Below are 23098 nucleotides of genomic sequence, written 5' to 3' on the forward strand. Positions count from 1 at the left end.
TATCATGAAGCTTGAGCTCCCATCATTTCATTCTCTCTGCAGATACCACAGCATCAAGCTCAATCATTTCATCTAGACTGCCACAAAAGCCAAAGCTCATTCCACCTATCATTTTCCTAGTTCTAATAATTTCTCCTGATTATTGTTTTTAATAACTCCCTGCTCTGCTGAGAAATCGCACTAATTTTTAATTGCCTCAAATTTATATTCCTTTTCTGGCTTTTAAGCCTGAGCAAGTCATACCAGTTGAGCCTGGGCAAGACATAACCTTATCTCCTTTATAAGCAATACTGAGATAACAGAGACTGGTAATCAACAGCACTAGGATGGAGGAGGAATCTAAAATGACACTCCAATGTATCACTCTGTAAGGTAGGTCTTTCTGAAGGCTATCCAAGTGGAAACTCAGATTTTTATAGAGCAACCTGATAAAAAATCATATACTTTGATAGACAGATTAACCCCCTAAATTACACACAGATATTTGTATAATTTCCTTTTTTTTTTTTTTTTTTTTTTTTTTGTCTCTTTAGAGCCACACTCGCGGCATATGGAAGTCCCCAGGCTAAGGGTCAAAACGGAGCTATAGCTCCTGGCCTACACCACAGCCACAGCAACAACAATGCAAGATCTGAGGCAACACAGGATCCTTAACCCACTGAGCAAGGCCAGGGATTGAACCTGCGTCCTCATGGATACTAGTCAGATTCGTTTTCACTGAGCCACAACAAGAACTCCAATATCTGTATAACTTCATATAACTGGATCAGCAAAGCAGTGATTATATTAAATATCCACAGAGATAATAAGCAAACCATCTTTGAAACAGAACAATCTGAGTTTGTTATTATAATAAATGTACTAACAATACAAAATACTTAATCTAAATCTGTTAATTAGGAAATAAAAATTACTATTAAAGACAAAAGACATCAACCTTGTAACAGAGAACTCTTACCTCAACTGTTTCGACTGTCCACTCATCTACCTGCTCCTTTTCACCACTGCTGAACTGTGTTTCTGCCATAAATTGTCTATTTACATACTGCAAAACAAAATAAATATTTGAGACCTCTGTTTGAAAGGCAGAAAGGAAAAGACAGCATTAAATAAAAATCATACCTCTGTTGATTCGACTTCACTTTGTTCAGTGTATTCTTCTGCTGGCTCAGGTTCTAAGAGGTTAAAAAAAAAAACGAGACAAAACAGTGTGAGTTATCTTTTCTTAAAGTTAACAATTAATTCAATCTCCAAAACAATTCACCATCACAGTTTGAATTTATTTAGTTATAGTCAACAGTCAATTTCTATATTTTATTATTCTTACAATATATTTAGAAAGTTTTCCATTTATTCCAAAATAAATTACTTTATTTTAATAGGAGTTATTCCAGATCAAGTATAAATGCCAATAAAACAGCATCCAATTCTCCATTTTAATCTACTTGGTAAAATGAAAGTGATAAGGGGTGGGGGGACAACAACTGTCCTATGTTGCTCTGCCACCATAAATTCCATCAATGTGCAATCTTCTCTTCTAGTTTCAACCTAATAGCTAACACTACTACCATGCCTTACCATGTGCCAGGCACCATATACATGTATTACATATAACTTCCTAAGTGGAGAACCTAAGGTATGGAGAAGTTTGGTAACTCGCCCAAAGTTACACAAAGTGTTGTAGCCAAGATTTTATCCAGGCAGTCTGATTCTAGAATCCATGCTTTTAACCCATTACAAAATGTATACCCCACCAATAATTTCAATAGTACTCAAAATTTTACTCAGCAACTTAAGTTATCATAGAAATACTCATAATAAGTGCTTACCTACATATTAGTGATGTGCTGGGTGCTAGAACAGAACTCTGGCAACTGAGGAATTTATAGTTCAAGATCATGGAATTATAATCCTCCATCATTAAAAAAAAAAAAAAAGAACAAAACCTCACACCATTCATGTCATATACTGGCATGGTAAACGGCAATAAATCTAGGCACATCAGTCAAAAATCTATTTGAAAAGCCTTATAACAGTTGCCTCTCATCCATACTCCAACCCAGCAATACTGCAGCAAGAGAAAACATCAGTTTGTAATTGTGATCAAGATCAGTAAGATAAACAACTGATATTTAATACCTCAGGGAATTACTCTTAATTTGCTTTATCTTAATAAGTGATCATGCTTAAAGTTTCTTTAAAAATCTAAGTGTACATACACAACTAAAGAAATGTACAGCTTGAACTTGTAGTAAAGGAAAATAAAAACAGGACCCTAAACTAAAGCTCACATCCATCTGAGTACTCACCAGCTTCAGCTACCTGGTCTTCAACCGTCGGTGCTGAGGCTGCCTCTTCTTCCTCACAGAGCCCATTCTGGTGGTTGTGGGTGCTGTCAAAGTAGTTTGACTGGAAAACACGCTCAACAATTTCCTTTAGAGCTTTATCTAAAAACAGAATATGAATTATAATCTTGGACTATCTAAGGATGCCTGACTTGAATAAGATTCAACATTCTACAAAATACTGTGGTGGTGGGGGGGAAACCCTCATCACCACCTAAAAACATTAAATTCCAACAGATACTTATAACAGAATGATAGGAGCCAAAAAACTATTTGTAATATTCTTCTTCTTTTTTTTTTTTTTTTTTTTTGCTTTTTAGGGCTGCACCCACAGCATATGAAGGTTCCCAGGTTAGGGGTCTAATAGGAGCTACAGCTGTCAGCCTACACCACAGCTCATGGCAACGCCAGATCCTTAACTGACTAGGCGAGGCCAGGGATCAAACCCGCAACCTCATAGTTCCCAGTCAGCTTCGTTTCCACTGCACCTCAAAGGGAACTCCCTATTTGTAATAAACTTTAAGTATCTTAAATAAGTTAGTTCAAAAAGAGCTAACAATTACCATTTATTCATTCAATAAACACTTATTTAGCACCTAACTATGTGTTAGGCAATATACTAGGCACTGGAGCTACAGAAAGCTAAGTAAAAGATACAGTATCTACCCTCCCTAAGCTTACAGTCCAACTGAGAAGAGTTATCAAACACAAAAACAGTAAAGTTACATCTATGAAAAGTACTACACAGAAGTATAATGGATTGGACCTAGTTAGGGAAAGACCATGATAGGCTTTCTTGGTGTTAAGTACTGCAAGAGCTGAGATCTGGAAGATCAGTAGAAGAAAGGAAAGAAGTGCTTCAAGGCAAAAGCAACATCATTTACAAAGGCCTGTACAAAGAAGGATGCCAAATGTATGAAAATTAAAGTATGCATTCAAGCTGACACCTAGAGAGTAAGAAAAAGCATAAGGAAAAATGAGTCTGAAGAGACTCATATGGGCCAGAACATGCAAAGTCTTCAAAGTCAAGGATAAACGCCTAACAGATGTGATTAAAATAAAATCACTAAAAGACTTTAACGAGGGATGGGTGGTGGTAGATTTATTTAAGAGACTGCATAGACAAGAAAGGCAGAAAAGTAGAGAAAGAGAAGTAGATTCAAAAGATATTTTACGAGTTCGTGTCGTGGCGCAGTGGTTAACGAATCCGACTAGGAACCATGAGGTTGCAGGTTCGATCCCTGGCCTTGCTCAGTGGGTTAAGGATCTGGCATTGCTGTGAACTGTGGTGTAGGTTACAGATGCATCTCAGATCTGTGGCTTTGGCATAGGCCAGTGGCTACGGTTCCGATTAGACCCCTATCCTGGGAACCTCCATATGCAGTGGGAAGTGGCACTAGAAAAGGCAAAAAAATAAATAAATTTTAAAAATTAAAAAAAATAAAAATATCTTAAAGGCAAATAAAACTGTCAGAATTTGGTACACGAAGACATAAAGGGCACATGAGAGCAGTGGAGGAAGGTATCTGTCAATTACTCTCAATTTCCTGGCCTGGTAGAGTAGATGTAGAGTAAGGCTATTTCCTAATGGATCACTACAGAGAAAAATGTTCGGGGACAACATTACATCAAAGTATTATCAAATTAATCCTATTAAAAATAAAACTATCAAAAAAAACCAAAAACCAGGAGCACAGCCAAAAAAACAAGGAAAAAATTTTTTTAATTTAAAAAGTGTATGAAAATTGAATGCACATAAAAATACTAATTTGAGTAAACTGTATCTTGCATTAACTACAGATAAAGATGTTACATCCCTAAGATGCAGGAACAACACTAGGTAGAAAATAATACCAAAGTAGACTTAAAGCTTGGACTTTAATCCTTGTTATTCCTCAATAATGCTCATGAAAATTTGATGAGGCTTGACCTAAAACTACTTTTTGAAGCTAACAAGTTTACATACATGACAATCACTTTCCAAACTTCAAGTGGTAAAATCAATACATATTTGTGGCAGAACTAAAATCAAGAAGCCAAAGTTTTTTTTACAAAGAAATATAAACACAAGTTAACAAACAAGAAAATGATTTCTTACATGAAAAGACAGAAAAGGAGTGGTTCCTCATATGAGATCTACACACTTCCCTAAAGCAAATACACTCCAAATTGCATCATATAGTTTTGCCAACTAAATCTTATAACCCAATTAGTTTCTTTTCAACCAAATAGCTAAAAACAAAGCACAGACAGCTATTTTTGGCATATATGTTCAAAAATCTACTTCCCTAAAATGACTTTAAAAATATCTAAGGCTCTATTCTGATTTACCAAGGGGTTCAAATCTAAAACTCCTCATTTACTGAGGTAGTAAAACTTAAAACACTCTTAAAAAAAAAAAAAAGATCAAAATACAATCGCATATTTGTAGTTAAGGAGCTCACATATAGAATACTTGTCTAGATATTAGTTTTTTTAAAATACAGGGAAAAAGAAAAAGAAAGTCTCAAATTACTAGAAGTCTAAGAAAAACTAAAGAAAGACCAAGGCAATGACCATGAGTACAAAGTACTGGGTACAGTACATATGTTTCACGTAATGTCATCCAAAAGAAAAAACCAGCCCCTATCTAATACCAAAAACAATGAAGAGTCAATTTGGATTTAATGTGTCCGCCTTAACTAGAATTAACTTATGAACAAAACCACATTAATTTAGGACTCCTGTCTTTACAGATTTTTGAATGTTTGATGCTGGTGTTTTGACTTACACAAAAATTTTGCAAAAATAATACAAATACATAAAGAAAATAAACCAAAAAGTAAATAGTGGATGAACGTTATTTACATAGTTCTAAAATTTCTTCAATTAACATAACTTTTAAATAGGAAATCAAATTTCAAAGATTCTCAGGCACAAAATCAAAAGATGTCAATGATACTCACAGGTTGTTCCACATACAGGTTTTTCCTTTCCTTCTAGCAAGTCCCACAGGTGAATGGAGGCATGTTCATACTGCTCATTCAACCTTAAAATAATAAAAACGCAGCCAGTTAACTACCTTTGAGTTGCCAACTCAATATAACATTTAGGAATTTCTATTATCAAACAGCAGTATACCTCAAGCTCATGTCCCGTTCAGGGTCTGCTAATTTGTAGAACTCATCCAACAATGACAATTCCTCTTCAGACAATATTGGCACTCCATTCAAACCTTGCTTCAAGTCAGTCCGCACTTCATCATCTCCCAATTTGTCCAAAACATACTGTAGCTCAAGTACAGTTTTTAAACGTTTCTGTTCAGCTTCTTCTCTCATGAGCTGCTCCCGACGTGCTGTCTTCTTTATTGTTTTCTGAATCTGCATGAGAATATCAACATAAGACACAGAAATGAATTTTATGAAACTCTATTTCAATTTCAGGTCCAACATAAATAAGGCATATGTCATTCATTTGTTTGTGACCTGACAAACAAGACTGATCCTCAACTTAAAAAGTTGTTTTTTGGTTTTGTTTTGTTTTTAACATTTTAGGGCCAGAGGTGTGGCATACGGAAGTTCCCAGGTTAAAGCTGCATCTGCAGTCTACACCACAGCAACTCCAGATCCAAGTACTGTCTGCGACCTACACCACAGCTCACAGCAACGCCAGATCCCTGCCTGACCCACTGAGCGAAGCCAGGGATCAAACCCACATCCTCATGGATACTAGTCAGATTCGTTTCTGCTGAGCCACATGGGAACTCCTAAAATAAATCATCTGTTTTAAGTAGATGTTAGAAATTCAAAATACCTCTTTCCCTAGAAGATTACTATACTGAAACGGTACCAATGAAACAATTTGGAATTTGCTTCAAAACAATCTAACAGGAAACAAGGGAGTAGAAGTATATATGAAATACAATTGCCCATGATAACAATAACTAAAAACTAGGTATGGGTAAATATGAGTTCACTATAGTCCTTCCTCTAGTTTTGAAATTTTTGGTAACAGAAACCATAAAGATTAAAAATGTTAATTAAGGTCCTGGGTCAATACAGCCACAACTAAAAAAATTACCTATATCTATCTCTATGAAAAAATGGTCCAAAACTCTTAAGTGCTTACTACTGACTAAGAAGATGTCAACATCCATTACTGACCCTCATCCCAAACAATCTACCACTGGCATTAACAAGGCATTCCAACTTATTTAAAATAGTGACTAAAACTGATTTGTTTTTATAGATTAGGGGATGCTGCCAGAGAAAAAGAAGGTGGCAGTAAAAGATAGGGAAAAGCTAAGTATGAATATATTTTCCCCACTACTTTTCTCCTTCCACCACTCCTTTTCTTCCCTGGGAAGGGCTGAAAGGAGAGCATCAGCTGAACTTAAATTTCTCCTTTTTACACACTTAGCATCAGTATGGGTCAAAGAAAGGTCAGTCTTTTTAAAAGCCATGAGAGTGTTGTTTTTTTTTTTCTTTCTTGCCAGGAATCAAACCCATGCCACAGCAGTGCCAAAGGATCCTTAACCCAATGAGCCACAAGGTTACTCCCCATGACAAGGTTTTCCTTCCCATCTTCTCCCCCTTTCTGAGCCTCACTAGGATAAACTGAAAAAGAAAAAAACAAAATAAGGACACACGAAATATATAACAAAAGGAGAAATGGGGAAGAGAGACGTGGAAGAAATGATAAAGGTTGCAATACAACAGATGTATAATGGCAGGAGATAGGGTAACAGATTAAATGATATCTTAACCATAAATAGTGGGTGAGGAGTTCCCGTCGTGGCACAGTGGAAACGAATATGACTAGGAACCATGAGGTTGCAGGTTCAATCCCTGGCCTAGCTCAGTGGGTTGAGAATCTGGTGTTGCCATGAGCTATGGTGTAGGTCTCAGACACGGCGTGGATATGGCATTGCTATGGCTCTGGCGTAGGCCGGTAGCAACAGCCCTGATTAGACCCCTAGCCTGGGAACCTCCATATGCCGAGGGTGCCGCCCTAAAAGGACAAAGAACAAAAGAGAGAGAGATAAATAAATAAATAGTGTGTGAATAGTACATATGAATAGAGACTTGAGATCTCTCTAAGCAAGAGTGGTCCAGCAAGCTTTCAAGGAGAATGTGACATGTACTCCTAAGATAGGTCTTATTGGGGTGTGTGTGCAATTTTAGAGCAGAGAGATCTTTATAGGTAGCTGGAGGCAGGAAATATTCTAGAAGAAAGGCAGGAATGAGAAAGTAAGTCAAGAAAGCAAAAGAAGTAAGATAATAAAGCCACTATGGATGAAATGAGCAGTTCAAGTAGGGAACATTATGAAGACTAGAGAATGTAGGCTAGAGCTAAGTTAAAGAAGCTCTTGAATGAAAAAAAAAAAAAGTTAATAAAAAGTACATACAATAAGGAATGAGAGGTAGGAATTCCCATTGTAGGGCAGCAGAAACAAACCCAACTAGTAGCCATGAGGATATGGGTCTGATCCCTGGCCCCACTCACTGGGTTAAGGATTCGGCATTGCCACGAGCTGTGGTGTAGGTCACAGATGCACCTCGGATTCAGAGTTGCTGGGGCTGTGGTGTAGACCTGCAGCTGCAGCTCCAATTCACCCCTAGCCTGGGAACTTCCATATGCCTCGACTGTGGCCCTAAAATAAAACAAAAAGAATCAGAGTTAAATAAAAGGACCGCCAATAAAGTTAAAGGCCCAGTGAAAAGTTCCTGAAAACACATACCAAAAAAACAAGGGCTCACTGGGTTAAGAACCCAATGTAGTGTCCATGAGGACTCAGGTTTGATTCCTGGCCTCACTCAGTGGGTTAGGGATCCGGCACTGCTGCAAGCTGGGGTGTAGGTCACAGGTGCAGCTCAGACTGGGGTTGCCATGGCTGAGGCACAGGCCGGCAACTACAGCTCTGATTCAACACCTAGGCCTGGAACTTCCATATGCCAAAGGTACAGCCATTTTTTTAAAAAGAAGCAAAGGAAGGTACAAGTATTTTCATCTACACAGTGACCCTAGCTTCAGAAATAGTCTACACTAAGCTGTATATAACATTTCTACTTCTATGACCCACTTAAAAAAAAAAAAAAAAAAAAAAAAAAGATCAGAATAAGAAATTGAGAAGGGTTCATCAAGTCTGAGGCTCTGATCTAAGCTAAGTAGAACAAACCCCTACTTGGGTGTAAATTAAATTTCCTTTACTCCATTTTGGGAGCTGTCAACAATATTTTCCACCTTTAGTCAAATTTAGGGAGTTCCCGTCGTGGCGCAGTGGTTAAATGAATCTGACTAGGAACCATGAGATCACGGGTTTGATCCCTGCCCTTGCTCAGTGGGTTAATGATCCGGCGTTGCCGTGAGCTGTGGTGTAGGTCGCAGACGCGGCTCGGATCCCGCGTGGCCGTGGCTCTGGCGTAGGCCGGTGGCTACAGCTCCAATTCGACCCCTAGCCTGGGAACCTCCATATGCCGCAGGAGTGGCTCAAGAAAAGGCAAAAAGACAAAAAAAAAAAAAAAAAATTAAATTTAGAAAGTAACAACATTAAGTGCATGAAACAGTTATGCATCAAATACTGTTCTAAGCACAAGCCCATAATGATGTAGGCACTATTATCACTGCTATCTGTACAGATTAGACGAGTGACAGCCTCTCCCCACTCCCTCTCCCACCCTTCCTCTACCCTACTGGCTCTGTTTCTCAGGAAAACTCCAACACTTCTCAAGGTAACTCTTTAAAGTCATACAACTATTAAGTATAAGTGGCAGAAATCGGGATTCAAACCAGGCGGTCTGGTTCCAGAATCAGAATTTTTCATCTCTGTACTACACTGCCTCTCATCACATAATAACCGATCTTGTTTATTCATTTCACCAAATCACAGGCTACTTTATGATTCAACGTTGCTATAAGCCTTTCACCAAGTAAGTTTATACTAACTCAGAAAGATATTAATTTTGTGGTCTCAATTTCCAAGAAAGTATTTGACTTTGTTTGTATTTAATTTTTACCCTTTTCCCAAAGGCTTTTGTCACATCAAAAGACGTCTGGGAGAAACACACCACTTTGTTGGATTAAGAGCTGATAGAAAAGCATTCCCAGAGTCCCTGTTGTGGTGTAGCGGTCAACGAATCCGACTAGGAACCATGAGGTTGCGGGTTCGACCCCTGGCCTTGCTCAGTGGGTTAAGGACCCGGCATTGCCATGAGCTATGGTGAAGCTTGCAGATGCGGCTCGGATCCTGTGTTGCTGTGGCTCTGGGGTAGGCTGGTGGCTACAGCTCTGATTAGACCCCTAGCCTGGGACCCTCCATATGCGGGAGTGGCCCTAGAAAAGGCAAAAAGACAAAAAAAAAAAAAAAAAAAAAAAAAAAAAAAAAAAAAAAGCATTCCCTTGTGGCTCAGTATTCATGAGGATGCAGGTTTGACCCCTGGCCTCACAGGGGGTTAAGGATCCAGCATTGATGCGAGCTGTGGCGTAGACCGCAGACGTGGCTCAGATCTGGTGTTGCTGCTGCTGTGGCCTAAGCTGGCAGCTGCATCTCTGATTCGATCCATACCCTGGGAACTTCCATGTGCAACGGGTGCTGCCTTAAAAAAAAGAAAAGAAAAAAAAGCTGACAGAAGAGCAATGTATCAGTTGGCCACACCCCTTAATTTCTCTAATGGAGAAAGTAGTTACCAATTATATAACGAGGCCTCTTTATTTTCTGCTAATGGCATTGTAAGATAATCATCAGGCATAAAGGAATACTTGGAAGACGAATGCCTACTGTGTTTATATACAGTCATTTCTTATTATCTGAAGGGAATCGATCCCAAGACACACACACCAACAAAACATCCCATCCCCACCCCATGGATACCAGAATCCAAAGAGGTTCAAGTCCCTCCTAGTCCACCCTCTGTATCTGCAGATTTAACTAACCTAGGATCTTGACCCTCGGAAGTAGATCATGCAGACAGAAGGGTGATATTTGCATAGGTAATTTTTAAACGAATGACACATCTGTCATAAATGAAACTCGAGCATATTTTAGGTGTTACATGAAACTTTACAGAATTTGAAAGCATCTTAGATGTTAACTGGATCCAATCCTCTCTCCTGGTCGAGAACTTATGAACAATAATGCAAGAACTAAAACTCAGAGAAACAAAATTTTCTGTTTTTTTTTTTTTTCTTTTTCTTTTTCTTTTTACTGCTGCACTCTCGGCATATGGAGGTTCCCAGGCTAGGGGTTGAATTGGAGCTTTAGCTACTGGGCTACGCCACCGCCATCGCCATCGCCACGCAGGATCCGAGCTGTGTCCGCAACCTATACCACAGCTCACAGCAACGCCAGATCCTTAACCCACAGAGCAAGGTCAGGGATCACACCTGTGTACTCATGGATGCTAGTCAGATTGTCAACCACTGAGCCACAATGGGAACTCTATGCCCTCCTTTTTAAGATTTCATAAATACACACCATTTTTTACTTACATCTTGGCTTAATGCCATGAAACTCCTTTGTAATTCTTTTGCAAACTCCAAGTTATTTGTAACTTCCTGGTACTTAGATACAGCATCCTAAGATAACAAAAGACAGAAACCAACACAAAATTAATCTTCTTATTAAAAACTGTGAGCGTATTATCTTTAATAAAATATATAATCTTTACCAGTTGATCTTGATTAAGCCTTTCCCCTTTGTTCATTCGTTCCTGGTAATCATCAAGCTTGCCCTATATTAAAAGAAAAAAAATTATATTCCATATTAAAAGTATATACGAGCTTAACCATGCTAAAATAAATATACATAGTCTGCTAAGTTTGTCTCAAATCTTGCCCTAAATATACTTATTACATATACAATGTTTTAGTATATAAAATAACTTAACAGTGAACTAGAAAACGAATTTAAGTACTCCAGCCATGCTAAATGATGGAGTACCAAATATTATATTAAAACCCAATGACAAAACACTGCTTATTCTTTAGGTTTCTCAAAAAAGATGCATCAGATGGCCTAGGCATATGACACGTACCCACACGAGTAAGGGCCACAATTTTATTGGGATCCCACTTAGATCCAAGTGAACCCATCAGACATTTTATTTAGTGTTAAATTTCTGTCCTTTACTCCCCCTGCCAAAGAATTCATGAGTAAGTGGCATAAAAAGAGCGTATTTATCCTGAATAAACACGTGCGCATACTGTCTTTGATGTACCGGATCCATTTTTAGTGGACACAAAATAACTTCAAGCTATCGTATCACCTATAGGCACAGTACATTAGTCAACAGCTTTGCTTTTGTTATTTTCTCACAAATGTAATTAATGTGTAAGAAGTGAGGCAAGGAAATCAAGCTTCTAGTTTAAGGTCATCCCTCCCCACCCCACCCCTATTTTTTTTTTGCTAGGATGAAAACTCCGGAGGTTTCCTAGGCTATTACTACTAGCTAAGAACCTCCCTCCAAAGATACTCAAGTACCAAAGCACAATCAAAAACTCAGTTTTTACAGGTCTGAAGAGAGGGAGTAAGTAGAAATCTAAATTAAGGGGACAAGTTTTTAAATAATCACAATAAGTTACAAACTTACATAGTTTCTTACACTTAGCAATAATAAAATTAATCAAGAAACAAAATACAAGAGTTCCCATCATGGCACAGCAGAATTGAATCCGATTAGGAACCATGAGGTTGCGGGTTCAATCCCTGGTCTTGCTCGGTGGGTTAAGGATCCGGCGTTGCTGTGAGCTGTGGTGTAGGTCGAAGACGCGGCTCTGATCTGCAATTGCTGTGGCTGTGGCACAGGCCAGCAGCTACAGCTCCAATTAGACCCTTAGCGTGGGAACCTCCATATGCCTTGGGTGCAGCCCTAAAAAGACAAAAAAAAAAAGAGACAAAGTAAAGTTCTGACAAAACACATTCAGAGGCACAGAGACAAATTTAAAAGCAATGCTGGAAGCTGTTTTAGGTCAAAAGATCCATTTTCTTTGTACCAGGAACAACAGTCAACTTGCATAACCATTCTACACTAAATTAAAAAGCTTATTGAATTCCTTGGTTATAATGAATATAAATAAAATCACTATAATCACTAAAATATTACAGGATGGTGAAACTAATTTTATTTAGGTGAACTATTTTACACAAACAACAAGCCTCCAACTAAACACATAAAATTCAAGTGTACTGGGTGAAAAAAAAAAAACTCAAGATTTTTACACCAATATAGCAGGCCAAACCGAAGCATAAGAGCTCAACTGCCTCAAACACCCTGAGGATGAACAAAGACAGTTCATTCACTTTTTTAAAAGGGTAGTCCCTTTTCTTCTAAGAAGTAAAAAACTAAGTGCTCTCTTGCGACACAACAGATTAGGGATCTGGTGTTATCACTGCAGCAGCTTGGGTTGTTGCTGTGGCATGGGTTCAATCCCTGGCCAGGGAACTTCCACATGCCATGTGCACAGCCAAAGAAGAAAAAGAGAAGATTTGCTTTTTTTTTTTTTTTTTGTCTTCTTAGGGCCGCACCCACGGCGCAGCAACATGGAGATTCCCAGGCTAGGGTCTTACTGGGGCTACAGCTGCTGGCCTACTGCCAGTGCCACAGCAATGCCAGATCTGAGCCATGTCTGCGACCTATACCACAGCTCATGGCAACGCTGGATCCTTTACCCACTGAGCGAGGCCAGGGGTTGAACCCGAAACCTCAGGGTTCCTAGTCGGATTCGTTTCCACTGTGCCACGACTGGAACTCCAAGATTTGCTTTTAATTATGATTTAGGATGTAATAAGAACATTATAATCTGCTTCCCCTATTTGGATAATAGAAGATATGCAAATAGAAGGGGGGGCCTGGGAGTTTCCTAGTGTCTCAGAAGGTTAAGGATTTGGTGCTGTCACTGCTGTAGCTCTGGTTACTGCTGTGTTGTGGGTTCAATCCCTGGCCTGAAAACTTTTGCGCCACCAGCATGGCCCAAAAAAAGGGGGGAGGTCTTAAAATTTAGGGCTAGTCCAGTTAAAATTCTAGCAACTAGGCAAAGAAAAAAAATTGCTATTAGCTTATATTTGGCATTTATTATCTTCTTTTTTTATGGTATTACACATTTTTCAAGGAAACTGTTGCTAAATCGAGATTATACTTTTTTTTAGGGCCACTCCCTCGGCCTATGGAAGTTCCCAGGCTAGGGGTCCAGTCGACGCCACAGCCATAGCAACTCAGGATCCAAGCCAAGTCTTCAACCTTACCACACCTCATGACAGTGCTGGATCCCCGACCCAATAATTGAACCCACACCCTCATGGATACTAGCTGGATTCATTTCTGCCGAGCCAGAACCAGAACTCCTAAATCAAGATTTAAATACAGGCGTTCCCGTCGAGGCTCAGTGGTTAACGAATCCGACTAGGAACCATGAGGTTGCGGGTTCGATCCCTGGCCTCACTCAGCGGGTTAAGGATCCGGCGTTGCCATGAGCTGTGGTGTAGGTCAAAGACACGCGGCTCAGATCCCACGTTGCTGTGGCTGTGGTGTAGGCCAGCAGCTGTAGTTCTGATTAGACCCCCAGCCTGGGAACCTCCATATGCTGAGGGAGTGGCCCTAGAAATGGCAAAAAGACAAAAAAAAAAAAAAAAAAAAGATTTAAATATACACTGAATGTACTATGTATCCCACATGGGATAGTTTTATATAACTAGCTTTATCATTCAATGTCTTGAGAATTTAAAATACATATGCAAATCAAAATGGATGTCAATCAAATTCCTAAAAAATGTGTATGTATAAAAATATAGTAAGTTTTTTTTTTAAATGTCAGGAATGATACTGAGTGGTATAATTATAGCTGGAATCTTTTTCCTTAGTTTTGTACACTTAGGATATTCTGCAATGGACATATAGTTTATATAATAAAAATTAAAATCATGTGCTAGATAAAAGACACTAAGATTGTCAGACTTCAGGATACTGTCAGAACTTTAACCTATAGTAATTCTTGAGTATGAATCTGTATTATCCTACAGGTGGACAAGATATCCTATAGGAGAAAAGCTCCAATTCTCTACACAATAAGAAATACAGAATTCATCCAACTCAGAGATCTATGGCAGATTACGTTTTCTAAAGTTAAGTCCCACATATTGTTCTACAATATGACCTTGGCACTTCCTCATTAAGAACTAGTCCAGGAGTTCCCGTCGTGGCGCAGTGGTTAACGAATCCGACTAGGAACCATGAGGTTGCGGGTTCGGTCCCTGCCCTTGCTCGGTGGGTTAACGATCCGGCGTTGCCGTGAGCTGTGGTGTAGGTTGCAGACGCGGCTCGGATCCCGTGTTGCTGTGGCTCTGGCGTAGGCTAGTGGCTACAGCTCCGATTTGACCCCTGGCCTGGGAACCTTCATATGCCGCAGGAGCGGCCCAAAGAAATAGCAAAAAGACAAAAAAAAAAAAAAAAAAAAAAAAGAACTAGTCCAACTCTTCTGCCATTCTATGAGTGGGCTTCAACCAACAGAGTACAATAGACATGATCCTGTATGATTTCCATGGCTGAGTCATAACAGCAATGAATCTCTGCCTTCTTTGCTGGTCACCAAACCAAACATGTTTAGAACCCCAAGTCATCACATAAGAAGTCCAATAACCCCGAGACTGCCATGCTATGAGGAAGCTAAGCCATGAAGAGAGGTCTCATGTAAGGTTTCTGGTCAGCAATCCTAGTCTTACTAACCCAGGCATCAGACATATGAGTAAACAAGGCTTAGTCTTCCTAGCCAGGGCCCCAGGCATCATGGAGCAGACACACCAACCTGGCTGCATGCCCTGTCTGAGTCCCTGGGGGGCATCAACTGTGTGCATGACAAAATGAGCTATGTATTGGAATAATCTGTCACACAGCAGTAACTGGAAGAAGATTAAGAGGGAAATGAAAAGGGAAAGCAACTATTATTTGAAACTCAGCTTCAGAGTACACTTCTTCATGGAATATTGTCACCAAAAAGTATGGAAGACCTCTGTGAAGCCAAAATAAAGATCTAGGCATTTTATCAAAGCTCATACATACATCTATTCATTTTGATTTTACATTATTATAACATTGTTTCTAGTTCCTTAATCCATGATCATTCACACTCAGTGTGTTAAATTAACGCATCTTTTTTTTTTCCTTTTCAGTCGTGCTCAAGGCATATGGAAGATCCCTGGACCAGGGACTGAATCCACACCGCAGCTGCAACACCACCATATCTTTAACCCACTGCACCTGGCCAGGGATCAAACCAGCACCTCCACAGAAACAAGCCAGATCACTGTGCCACAGCAGGAACTCCCAAATTAATACAGCTATAGGGACCCAATTTTAAAAATGTAGTTAATCAAATGAATGGAAACTATAGGTCTTTTATGAAACATTTTTCTCACCATAATAAAACAGGAACTTCATCACAGCTTCCACATTTGTTCCACTCTAGCTTTTAACACTTTCCATCCTATTGTTATAAATATCCTACTCCCTGTCCTTGCCCAAGCTTCAGGAAAGCAAGATCCTGGGTCTGGTCAAAGTTCCCAATAAGTCTCTCATTCCAGGAACCTCAAAACTTACTAATAAGGGAGTTCCCATCATGGCTCTGTGGTTAACAAACTTGACTAGTATCCATGAGGACATGGGTTTGATTGTGTCCTCACACAGTGGGTTAAGGACCTGGTGTTGCTGTGCCTGTGGTGTATAGCCAGATTCGACCCATAGCCAGGGAACCTCCATATGCCACAGCTGGGGCCCTAAAAAGACAAAAAAAAAAAAAAAAGAAAGAAAACTTACTAATAAGACGGAGTTCCCATTTTGGTGCAGTGGAAACAAATCCGACTAGGAACCATGAGGTTGCAGGTTCGATCCCTGGCCTCGTTCAGTGGGTTAAGGATCTGGTGTTGCCGTGAGCTGTGGTGAGCAGCTGCAGCTGGGATCTAGAGTTGCTGTGGCAGTGGCGTAGGCCAGTAGCTACAGCTCCAATTAGACCCTTAGCCTGGGAACCTACGTGTGCCGCAGATGCAGCCCTAAAAAAGACAAAAGGAAAAAAAAAAAAAAAAAAAAAAAACAACTGCACAATGACAACTAAAAATCTGTTCTATAATAAAGTGTACTAGTTTTTGTTGTTTTGTTTTTTACCAGAATAACACAGGCTCTTCTGGCTGCTTAGACATACAAGACTTTATTACCATGGAATATGAACTGAAAAGACCTCTGTCCACTATTACATATAACCAGATCCCACATAGCAAAGACCCTTTATCGGTCCAGGTCAGTGATAACTCAACATATTGTCCCTAAACCAACAACATTAGCTAGCAACCTGAGAGAAATAAATTATCAGGCACCACCCCAGACCCAGTGAATCAGAAACTCTAAGGGTGGATCCAGCAATCTGTGGTTTATCAAGTCCTCTGGGTGATTCTGATGCATGCTTAAGTTTGAGAAACACTCAAACTTAGGTCAAATACACCCGAATTCCTTTGTAATAGTGAATTCAGTAGAACGCAGAAATAAGGAAGCAGTCTAAATTAAAACATACAAAACGAACTGTGACCCTAGAAACCATTATATGGCAGCCTCAATTTTGAAAATAGATTGCTTACTGGTTCAACTTAAAAAAAAAAACGAAAACTCAGAAAATCTGTTAAATGATAATTTTCTAGACTAACTTATAAATCTATTTACTCTAGTAAATTACTTGCATAAGAAAAGATACACTTATGATCTTAACATTGAAGGGTTACCACCCCCTTTTTTTTAATGGCTGTACCCACAGCATATGGGAAGATCCCGGGCCAGGGACTGAACTTGCACCTCTGTAGTCATGATATGACTCCGCAGTTGCACATGACCCAAGCTGCTGCAGTCGGATTCTTAACGCACTAATGCCACAGCAGGAACCCTGTGACCTTCCTTTATTTATTCATTTTTTTTTTGGGGGGGTCTTTTTAGGGCTGCACCTGCAGCACATGGATGTTTCTGGGTTAAAAGTCGAATAGGAGCTGCAGCTGCTGGCCAAGACCACAGCCACAGCAATGCCAAATCCAAGCCACGTCTGTGACCTACACCGCCGCCGCCGCCGCCGCCGCCGGATCCTTAACCCACTGAGCAAGGCCAGGAAGCAAACCTGAATCCTCATGGATACTAGTCAGGTTCTTAATCCGCTGAGCCACAACGGCAAGTCCCCACCTTACATTCTTAAGTAGTACTTTTTTTTTTTTTTTTTGTCTTTTGTTGTTGTTGTTGTTGCTATTTCTTGGGCCGCTCCCGCGGCATATGGAGGTTCCCAGGCCAGGGGTCGAATTGGAGCTGTAGCCACTAGCCTACGCCAGAGCGACAGCAACGCGGGATCCGAGCCGCGTCTGCAACCTACACCACAGCTCACGGCAACGCCGGATCATTAACCCACTGAGCAAGGGCAGGGACCGAACCTGCAACCTCATGGTTCCTAGTCAGATTCGTTAACCACTGCGCCACGACGGGAACTCCTTAAGTAGTACTTTTATTAAATCTTTAATTTTGAGCCAATGCTCCAGTTTAGAGAACTTTACAATTAAAAGCAGTGGCAAATGCCAAATTTTGTTCTAGAAACAGAAAGCCTCTTAGGCCACTCAACCAGTCTAATTTTCTACTTAAAAAGAAGGTAGCTTGCAATTCCATCTCAATCCAAAATAGCTTTTTAGAGGTAAGGAAAAGGATATGGCATCTGCCCTGGCCCCAATACTACATCTTTCCTAATACCTGAAAAAATAGGCTACTCAGAGACAAAATGACACTATTTTAACTGGCTTCATTCATACTATCATATCCTGTTCAAATGGCTTAATTTAAGTACAAATAGAAACATTATTCATTTGGGGCTAAAATATGCAATATGAACTAAAGCAATATATAAAGGAGTTCCCTCATGGCTCAGCCAGTTAAGGATCCAGCACTGTCACAGCTACGGTTCTGGTTACAGATGTGGCACAGTTCAAACCCTGGCTCGGGAACTTCCACATGCTGAAAGTTTGGCCAAAAAGAGAAAAACATACATAGACAGATAGAAATAAGGACTTACTTGTCAAACTGACAGATGCAACATTAACTCCAACAAAAACAGGGACAAAGACAGATGTAAAGGATCTCAAAAACAGCTTTTTCTTCTTGTTTAAGCTATAACATGGTTCCTAACATAGAGAATGGTAAAGACAAACTGTCAACTACTTATATCATTCACATAAAATGATTAAGTATTTTTTTCTGGAGAAGAGAGCCATTCTTCTATCACTAAGCTATATTCTGCAGAAAGCCTACCACATTCTATGGCCATATCATCCTGAACGTGCTCATTCTCATCTGATGGACTCAAAGCCCATCGCAATACCCATATAACAAAAAACTATCCTTAGACTCTACCTTGAATACCTGTCTTGAAATTCCATTTAGGGTTCCTATCCCAACTACTGAGCATCCTAAATGAATTAAAAATTCATTTCTGGGAGTTCTCGCCGTGGCTCAGTGGTTAACAAATCTGACTAGGAACCATGAGGTTGCGGGTTCAATCCCTGGCCTTGCTCAGTGGGTTAAGGATCTGGCGTTGCCATGAGCTATGGTGTAGGTTGCAGGCATGGCTCCAATCCCGAGTCACTGTGACTCTTGCATAGGCCGGTGGCCACAGCTCCAATCGGATCCCTAGCCTGGGAACCTCCATATGCCATGGCAGCGGCCCAAGAAATGGCAAAAAGACCAAAAAAAAATCCATTTCTATCACCACATATAAGCAAGATAAAGATCGGGCCATTTCCCAGATTACTTAAGAGTCTCTAAAGTGGAACCATGGATTAGAGGTGGGATAAACATTACCCAGGAAATGTCAAAAGACTATATTGTCATGTGGTTCTGAGAAATAATTACCCACAAGTGCTGCCAGTCCCCCTGTATCTCCTGCTTCTTTGCTGCCTATAATAGCTGGCAGTATTCATTACATGACAGACATTAAAATTTAAAGTATCAGGCAGCTGAGTTCCCGTTGTGGCACAGCAGAAACGAATCCAACTAGAAACCAAGAGGTTGCGGGTTCAATCCCTGGCCTTGCTCAGTGGGTTAAGGATCTGGTCTTGCTGTGAGTTGTGGTGTAGGTCGCAGACACAGCTCAGATCTGACATGCTATGGCTATGGTGTAGGTGGGCAGCTGTAGCTCTGATTCTACCCCCAGCCTGGGAACCTTCATATGCTGCAAGTGTGGCCCTAACAAAACAAAACAAAAAACAAAAAAAAAAAGCAAAAATAATAATAATAATAAAGTATCAGGTAGCTAACCCTATCAGAGAGGCACTATTATCAATCCTATTCCACCTAAATGGAAACAGGAAGAAAAGACAAATACCTTGCCTAAGGTCATAAATCTTAGAAAAAATCATTTATGCCTGACAACACTCCCCACTCTATATTCCAGCCATTGCACATTTTCTTTCTGTCCCATGGCTGCTACTTTTCTCCTTTTCTTTGTCCAGAATCACAGTACACCCAGATCTTCCATTTTTCCAAAAGATTTTTTTTTCCTTCACTACCAGTTACTTTACTAAAATGTTTTTTAATTCACTACAGTGCCATGAGGATGCTAGAAGATGAGTGTCCATAATAGTTGTCCTCCAGAGCTCTCCTTCCTTACTGATACATCCAACAAATTCCCTAAATGAATAACTGAAAAACTCTCATTAAAAAGAAATAGCAAAAGAGGCTCCAAAAAGCCAAAAAATTCTTCAACTGGACAACTATAAACAGTCATAACAAGAAAGATAAGGAAGCATCATCTTTAGCTTGACTACCATGTAACTCCTATTCTGAATTAAGGGCATCTCCACATGAGACAGAATACTTAAAAATGAGCCTAAAATAACAAAAGCAGTAGGAACACCTAGCTATATCTTAAATTATTTTACGTCTCCAGGCCAATAAATCACTTCTATAGTACTGAAAGAACCTGCAGAATCTGTAAAATGACAAATGCAAACACAGAAAGACAAGAATTTCTTTTCCTCTCATCTCTTCATAATCTTCAGTGGTCCTTCCAGACATTATTTCAAGTTCCCATTCCCTACATTCTTGTTCTTCACCTAGACATATCAGTTCTGACTTTGCCCACATAGTGGTAGGCAGCTGACTCTGTCTCCAATTCAAATCGAAACTAAGTTGCTAGGAAAATTCACAGAAGACAGGAAAGATAAAAAGAATCTAAAGTTTTTTCAATTTTTAAAAGGAGGGTGGGAAACACATACAGTACAATCCAAAGGTGATCCATTACAGTGCTCTTCAAATGCTGGAAAACCTTTTCATGCAGAAACCTGAGTTGTTTCAAAAAACAAAATAAAGTATTAAACAGTGGCGGCAAGGATGTAACCATAACATCATGAGCTTGTCTAAAAATGAAACAGATTTTCACTAAGAAATAAGGATTCTGCCAGGCCCTAGAAGACTGACTAATGCAAAAGCTCAAAGAACACCTGTCAGGAGTGCAGGAGTTCTGAACACTAAAGGACAGCAGAAGGATGCTAAATTAGATGTTATCCAAGGTCCCACTGCAAGATAATTTTTCAGGAAAACTAACCAGTAGTTTAATTTGACAAGATTTTTGTCCAACTTGGGGGGGGGGGACAGAGACAATAATCCTCTAAAAATTCTTTTTCTTTGTGGCTATAATTATGTACTTAAGTCTGAATGAATGGAAGCACCTAACCCTAGCAGGAAAATGAAACATTTTAAAGATTCCCAGCATCACATACTTTGAATTATATTCTTAAAAAATCTAAAGCTTGTGCATTTGAAAAACAAATGTTCATAGATAATCTTAACAAGTATCTTTTGACTTATTAGTTGCTTTACCCAAACTACTCATTAGGATATGCTGGTATAACTGAATGATTTACATACTCTGTTGGGAGTTCAATGTAAAATATAAACATTAAAGCATATAAACAGATACATTAATATATATTTCCATGTTTGGATAAGAGTGTTAAGGGGAATACAATGAAATTTCTAATAACTTCCAATGCAAATGCCAAGAATCATCTGTGTCCTCCTTCCTAAGACCATTAACAAATCTTGCTTACGCTACCTAAATTTTAAAATAAGCGTTTTACTTGCCTACTTAATTCTACGAAAGAAAAGGCACTTCCTGGAGTTCCCGTCGTGGCGCAGCAGAATCAAATCCAACTAGGAAGCATGAGGTTGCGGATTTGATCCCTGACCTTGCTCAGTGGGTTAAGGATCTGGGTTGCCATGAGCTGTGGTGTAGGTGGCAGACGCAGCTCGGATCTGGCACTGCTGTGGCTGTGGCGTAGGCCGGCGGCTACAGCTCCGATTAGGCTCCTAGCCTGGGAACCTCCATATGCCATGGGTGTAGCCCTCAAGAGACCAAAAAGAAAAAGAAGGAAGGAAGGAAGGAAGAAAAGGGGAAGCAAGAGGAGGAAAGCCTTCAGGAAAAATCCCACTACAGTAAAAAGCAGTACAAGTAAACAGCTCTATACAAAAAGCATTTTCCCTATCATGGATTAATCCATTTTAACAATTTTGTTGACGAAGCTACAAATATTTCTATGTAAAGATTTAGTCAAACTAGCAAATGTTTATTTAGCATATTCCACATGCAAGGTACAGTGTGATGTTACTAACAGTCTCTGCCCTCCAGGAACTTACGACCTATTTAGAAAAATACCTGAGGTAAGAACATAAACCAATATAAAAATTTCGAGGAAGTGTACAGCCAATGGGTAGCACAGGAAGTTAAAGGAAGCAGACTTCTTAGTTGAGCATGGTCAAGAAGAACACCTTCCCCTTTCTTCAGGAAGTATAATTCTAAACTCTGCTCATTAAAGTCTCTTTCATCTATGTTTTTACACTCATACTCTACTCGCACCACTCATACTGGTATATAGCTTCAGGTAGAAGTAAGATGAGCAAGTCACCCACCTTACAATCCCAACTTTAGCTGACTATCTCTTCTGCCACTCCTCTCATTCTTTTCTACTACATACATATATATTATTCATTTCCCTCCCAAAAAGGAATGAAAAAACATCAAGATGCTTGGAATACAAAAATTAAGATGGAGGAGTTCTTATTGTGGCACAGCAGGAACAAATCCAACTAGTATCCATGAGGATGTAGGTTCGATCCCTGGCCTTGCCCAGTGGGTAGGGGATCTGGTGTTGCCATGAGCCACAGCCCACAATGGAGGTCACACATACTGCCTGGATCCCAAGTTCCTGTGGCTGTGGTGTAGGCCAGCAACTGCAGCTCTGATTAGACCCCTAGCCTGGGAACTTCCATATGCTACGGAAGCAGCCTTAAAAAGCAAAAAAAAAAAAAAAAAAAGATGGAAAGATAGACACACTTCCTACTTCTACTGGTAATGCTTTCCCCAAATTTGCTACAACAATACCAAGCTAAAAAGAGACTGGTAAATGTACATTTGGGGCTTATCTAAGCATAGAGAGAAACTTTAGAGTTGACACTTAATAGAGTTAATTTCATCACAACAGTATGGCTGTCCCAATGATACCTGATATGATGGGATTTCACCTGTACTGCTAGACTCCAGACTCCAATACCTAGACAGCCTACAAACACAAATTTAACAATGAAACATTAATAAAAGTCTATCAAAGAAAAAAATTAAAAGTTTTTTCTTTTGCTTTGAGCTTTTTTAAAGAGAAGTACTCTAAAATGAAACGATTTGAAGTAGAAGGCTCTACTTGGTTCTACAGGACCAGCTTAAAC

General features: G+C 39.6%; 1 protein-coding gene across 1 annotated transcript in view; it reads right to left on the minus strand.

Moving 5' to 3' along the window:
* Positions 1–23098, minus strand: part of CAPRIN1 (cell cycle associated protein 1) — a 44439-nt gene that overhangs the window by 15562 nt on the left and 5779 nt on the right. The window contains exons 3-9 of the mRNA XM_005661021.3: positions 10991–11053; positions 10812–10898; positions 5466–5704; positions 5291–5373; positions 2310–2447; positions 1123–1175; positions 959–1045 (exon numbers count right to left, since the gene is read on the minus strand). Coding sequence (XP_005661078.1) covers positions 959–1045; positions 1123–1175; positions 2310–2447; positions 5291–5373; positions 5466–5704; positions 10812–10898; positions 10991–11053 — 750 coding nt within the window. The remainder of the gene's footprint in view (positions 1–958; positions 1046–1122; positions 1176–2309; positions 2448–5290; positions 5374–5465; positions 5705–10811; positions 10899–10990; positions 11054–23098) is intronic.

The sequence above is a fragment of the Sus scrofa genome, chromosome 2 (genome assembly GCF_000003025.6).
Source record: "Sus scrofa isolate TJ Tabasco breed Duroc chromosome 2, Sscrofa11.1, whole genome shotgun sequence".
Lineage (NCBI taxonomy): Eukaryota > Metazoa > Chordata > Mammalia > Artiodactyla > Suidae > Sus > Sus scrofa.